The sequence below is a fragment of the Asparagus officinalis genome, chromosome 8, assembly GCF_001876935.1.
Source record: "Asparagus officinalis chromosome 8, Aspof.V1, whole genome shotgun sequence".
Classification (NCBI taxonomy): domain Eukaryota; kingdom Viridiplantae; phylum Streptophyta; class Magnoliopsida; order Asparagales; family Asparagaceae; genus Asparagus; species Asparagus officinalis.
Window position 1 is genome coordinate 3,318,823 of NC_033801.1, and position 5,902 is coordinate 3,324,724.

The 5,902-nt window shown below is 44.2% G+C and overlaps 1 protein-coding gene across 1 annotated transcript; it reads left to right on the forward strand.

Annotated features, from left to right (window-relative positions):
• On the forward strand, positions 922-1,611 carry LOC109820324 (14 kDa proline-rich protein DC2.15-like). The gene has a single exon (XM_020386451.1). It carries the CDS (start codon positions 965-967, stop codon positions 1,352-1,354), a length of 390 nt encoding a protein of 129 aa, XP_020242040.1. The 5' UTR covers positions 922-964; the 3' UTR covers positions 1,355-1,611.

Below are 5,902 nucleotides of genomic sequence, written 5' to 3' on the forward strand. Positions count from 1 at the left end.
TCACTTGGTTTTCTTTATTTGCATCTCTATAATGGATGGTTATCTTGAATATAGTTAAGAATATCCTATGTCAAGCCAGTGAATATAATTGCTGCATGTCTTATAAATTAGATAATTCATGCTAGCTAGCCAAATAGGCATGTGATCGAGCCGGCTTAATGCAATGCCTGATAGTGGCACCTAGATACGGATCATCCCATGCCGAGTAACTTAGATGTACCATTTTGAGTTTAGAAATATTCCCAATGAACACAGAAACTATATATTTATTTTAAAAAATTTGGTTTGTGTTCGGGTATTTATATATAATTGATATTTTTGAAAATTTTCATTCCACACAATTATCTGATTACTCTATCAAATCAAAGCCTAATGCAGTTCCTTGATTTCCATTTCAGCAAGCGCCATAGGCTGGGTCTTCTCTTCCTACTACCTAATGAGGTTATAAAATTAAAAATGAAAAAACAAAACAACAGAAAAACAAATACAATTACAAAAAAAAAAAAAAGTGCTATATGCTGTTTGTACTTTCAGTGTCTCATTCTTAAATTGTTGCATGGTTGAATGCAGTGGAGTTTCTTTTCCTTCTAGCAAAGTTACCGCGAATCTATGGGTATATTTGCATGTTGCAAGGGGCAAGACTTACATCTAAGAAATTTTCCTGTAATCAGCCTGCATCCATCGAACGAGAGAGAATATTTTGAAACCAGCTGCGCGCACACATGCTTGCTGCCTGGAGAGCGAGGCGTGTACCCAGTAAAAGACACGAACACAATTAGTGAAAATCTTTAAATTAAAACCCCAACGAATACTTGCCAGCTATACACTATTGGCTCACTCTTTCAACCCACGTGGAGACCTCCTCACACTTGCGAACGTTTCTGCCTATAAAACCCTAACCCCTGCGAGCGCACTTGCTATTCTCACCACACTACTCAAGCTTTTTCCTTTATAGCAAAATCAAATGGCTGACAAGGCCTTGGCTATGATTGCTCTCCTCCTCTCAGTGAACCTCCTCTTTTCCTTAGTCTCCTCCACTTCATGCCCCCCACCACCTCTCAAGCCTAAGCCTTCACCCAGCCCATCCCCTCCCTCTGGTTCTTGCCCCCGTGATGCACTCAAACTCGGCGTGTGCGCAAATGTTCTGAATTTGATCAAGGCTAAGGTCGGCCACCCGCCAAAGGAGCCTTGCTGTAAGCTCCTCGAGGGCTTGGTTGATCTCGAGGCTGCTCTGTGCCTTTGCACTGCCATTAAAGCCAATATATTGGGCATTAACCTCAACGTCCCTGTTGACCTCAGCTTGCTTCTCAACTACTGTGGGAAGACTGCCCCGACTGGATTTAAGTGCGCTTAGATTCTCCTGTTGATCGAACTCCTCTTCGAAGTTTTTATTAATTGCTCGAGTGTGGGTCCTTCATGTCTTAATTTGGTTCTTTTGTTTCGGGTGGGATTAAGTTTGTCAAGTTTGTTTGTTGATTTAAGTTTGGTTTGCTTCTGGGGGGCCGGGAAGCGGCTGTGGTCTCTTTTATTATTATGTTATTTGTAAACTCATGACTCATGAGTGATTATTGTTAAACATTTGAATAAGAATTCATGTTTTGTTATCTTGAGGATATTTGCGAGTTATGGTATGATGAGATTGTTAGGATACACACCAACAAGAACGTCTCAAACGGAGACGCAAAAACACACCCAAGCAGACAAATTCAATCACAATACTCACAGATATAATGTCAACCCGATCATCCCCTGCTGATGCTGGAACAGAAACTCTGCAGTCCCGTGCAAAGTGACCCTTCTTTCCGCATCTGAAGTACTTCCCTTCACCATAACCATTCAGGTTTGGCCCTTTAGACTACCCTCTGGATTTTGATTGGCTTCGTTGTCCCCTACCCTTCTTCTGCGCACGCCCTCGTGCCTCAATATGCAGAGCACTCCCACTGCTAGAGGCCTCAGCTCCTGAGACTTTGCGGTGAGATTCTTCATCCAGAATTGCCTCAATCACTGTGTCGAGCTTTATTTTGTTATTGCCATTGGTGTTGCTCACTACCATTACCATATTCTCCTATGAATCTGGTAGACAAGAAAGTAGCAGAAGAGCTTGGATCTCATTGTCGAATTTGAGATCTACTGCAGCAAGCTGTTGCACCACAGTTTGAAATTCGTTCAAGAAGTCCGCCACGTGAGCTCCTTGTTGCATCTTTAGATTGAACAGCTTCTTCATCAGGTACACCTTATTTGAAGCAGACGACTTATCATACAGCGCCTCTAAGGCCTCCATCAACTCCTTGGTGGTGATCACATACGAGACGTTGTAAGTCACATACTGGTAAATGTTGAGTCTGATGGTGGCAAGTGCTTTATGATCGAGTACATTCCACTTATCGTCATCCATTTTCTTAGGTTTTCTCGCCTCTCCTTGGAGGGGTAAGAAGAGATGCTTCTGGTATAAATAGTCTTCTATTTGCATCCTCCAATACTTAAAATTTTAGTTGTCGAATTTCTTAATTCGAAGCCTGTTGTCTTCAACTGTAGATCCCATGAAGAAAGATTACGTCTTTCCCGAACCGTATTTGTGAATAGTAATAGTACTTGTAAATAGTACCATACTGGCAAATAGTATCGTATTTCTGAATAGTACCCAATGTCTTAAAAGAGTACATAACAATCTAACTTATATTCTGATATGGAGGATCCACTTTTAGTGGCAGCCACAGAGCATACGATAATCAAATATATATACTCTAAGTCAGACTGTGATACCAGTTGTTATGATACACACCAACAAGAACACCTCAAACGGAGATGCAAAAACACACCCAAAAAGACACAAATTCAATTACAATACTCACATATATAACGTGGTTCACTCTTACAAAGCTACTCCACGATGCAACGACGACGCCTAATTTTTTTATACTCCAAAAGAAAAGGATCAAAGAGAACACCCTCTCTTGATCAAGATACTCTCTGAGATTTCTCACAAACTCTCTCTATGTTTTATCTCTTACTCTTATATAAGAGGGGTTGTTTCTGGGATGAATTTTTTCCTTAAGAGTTTTGGGTCTATTTTTAGTATTTGGGAAACCACTATGTGTTATGGGGTGTTCCCTGTTCCCCACAAATATGCTATCCTGAGAGCAGGTTCGGTCGAGTCAACTTCATTCCAGGACGACTCGAAGGGCGAACTCAGTCGAGCAAAAGATGATTACCCAATCGATCAACCGACACATTTTCCAAGGGCGACTCGGAATATTATTTCTCAGTATTATTTTAACAGTTTATGATCATCATTCCAACTCCACGTCACCCGTCGACAAGCCTCGATGGCTGCTGATTTCCCATACCACAGAAGTGACTCCACGTCACTCGTCGACAAGCCTCGACGGCTGCTGATTCCCCATACCATAGAAGTGACTCCACGTCACTCACCAATCGACACGTATTGAGCAGATGGTGACTCAGCCTCCAGCTCACCCCTCGCCATCATCATAAACTACTTTCTTACTAGATGCCGATTCGGCCCTTGGTATCCTATACAAATATATATGCTATTCGTCATGAAAAGAGGTTGGATTCTCCTTACTACTTAAAAACTACACCTTTTATTTTGGGGAGGACACACTGTTCTTCCTTCACCTCACCCAAGTTCGATAGTTGACTTGACCGTCGGAGGTACCACGGGGGAAATAAGCCCCGTACTCCCACGATTCTTGTATGTGCAGGTGGTCCGTCCGCCCCGAGCTCTAAGAACCAGACATAAAGTCGAAGAAGGAAAGCGGTCCCCTCTCTACTGTTTTCGGAGAAAGTTGCCTTCGTTGTTGAATTTATTATAATTTGGATTGCTTACAAAGAATTCAAAATATTCAATAAAAAGAATAACGAAAATGAAAGATTACAACTTTTCGAAAATAACGCAAGATCCGTTCGTCGTTTCTTGCTTGCGTGGGTCTTTAGCCGGTGACGGGGACGTCGATATCCGTGGACTACCTAGCAATCGGATCAGGTCCAGAACTCCGTTGATTCGCGAAGGAATCTAGAAGCAGAAGCGCTTATCTCGACAACAGCGAGATACTTGCTCTTCTTAGAATTACCACAACGGGATAATACTAAGGATTGGATGCGGGTGATGTAGATTTGACGACTCTCGATCACTTGCGTTGAAGAACTCGATCACTCTTCAGTCCGGCAGGGCTTCGCCAATTCTCTAAAACTCCAGATCTGAAAAAATGAGGACCCGGGGCTGTATTTATAGGCTCCAGGGGGTTTCGGGTGGTTAAAACCACCTAACTGACAATTTCTACGTTGGAGACACCCCAGGGTGTCTCAACCTGGGCCGAGACACCCTAGGGTGTCTCGGCCTTGGCCGAGACACCGTAGGTGTCTCAGTTCAGCCCGAGACATTTTCGATGCTTGTCTGATCGTTTCCGCCGTAACTTCTTCGTCCGAACTCGGATTTGAGCGATTCGAAGTGCGTTGGAAAGCCGACGAAGAGTTCTATAAGCTTCAATGATTAGATCATCTGTAGAATAAATGAGACATGACGGGTATTTCACCGTTTGTGAACGACACGAGGTGCCAGATTAGTCCGTTCCCTTGTTATTCCGAAATTCTGTTAGTCCACGTAGTTCGTCGGTTTACTTCAAGCGTTCACCGATATCAATCAAGCTTCTATGAAACAGATGGTGATATTCATCGTCATTTCTTAACACTGAGCTGTTCGTGGAGACCTATAGGCAATTTTCGATGCCTACAGATACCCCCTACAAAGCTTTCCAGACTCGTTTCTTTTGTAGAAGAGGCTGGAATACTTTGGATGTGATTGGTCTAGCCTTCAGTCGGCGTAAAGGACCTGTAGTTAGCTTCGATTCTTGACTCCTTTGATTTTCAGTCTACTCGACGCTTTGATGAATAGCTGAAATCCTTCCGGCGCTACGTTTATCATCTGGCCGTCGTCGAAGTCTCAAACCTACAACTGATGAGTTGAGTTTGGCTCGTGTTATTGAGTTAACTTTTTGATCACAACGCGTTGACTGACGTTGACCTAGGGTTACACGTTGACCGGCGTTGACCCTAGGGTTGCGAACGTCGTACGTTGACTTTTTGATCGCAACGCGTTGACTGGCGTTGACCTAGGGTTACACGTTGACCGACGTTGACCTTAGGGTTTTAAACCATCGTACGTTGACTTTTGAGTGTAACGCGTTGACTGGCGTTGACCTAGGGTTACGCGTTGACCGGCGTTGACCCTAGGGTTTCGAACGTCGTACGTTGACTTTTTGATCGCAACGCATTGACTGGCGTTGACCTAGGGTTACGCGTTGACCGGCGTTGACCTTAGGGTTTTGAACCATCGTACGTTGACTTTTGAGCGCAATGCGTTGACTGGCGTTGACCTAGGGTTACGCGTTGACCTGCGTTGACCCTAGGGTTTCGAACATCGTACGTTAACTTTTTGATCGTAACGCGTTGACTGGCGTTGACCTAGGGTTCCGCGTTGACCGGCGTTGACCCTAGGGTTGCGAACGTTGTACGTTGACTTTTTGATCGCAACGTGTTGACTGGCGTTGACCTAGGGTTACGCGTTGACCAACGTTGACCTTAGGGTTTTGAACCGTCGCACGTTGACTTTTGAGCGTAACGCGTTGACTGGAGTTGACCTAGGGTTACGCGTTGACCGTCGTTGACATAGGGTTACGCGTTGACCGGCGTTGACCCTAGGGTTTCGAACCGTCGTACGTTGACTTTTGATCGCAACGCGTTGACCTAGGGTTACGCGTTGACCGGCATTGACCCTAGGGTTTCGAACCGTCGTATGTTGATTAATGTTGATTTTGTCGAAACATCCACCAATCGACGAAAACAGACGAATACGGGCTTGAAAAGGGGATCCAGGGGCTCG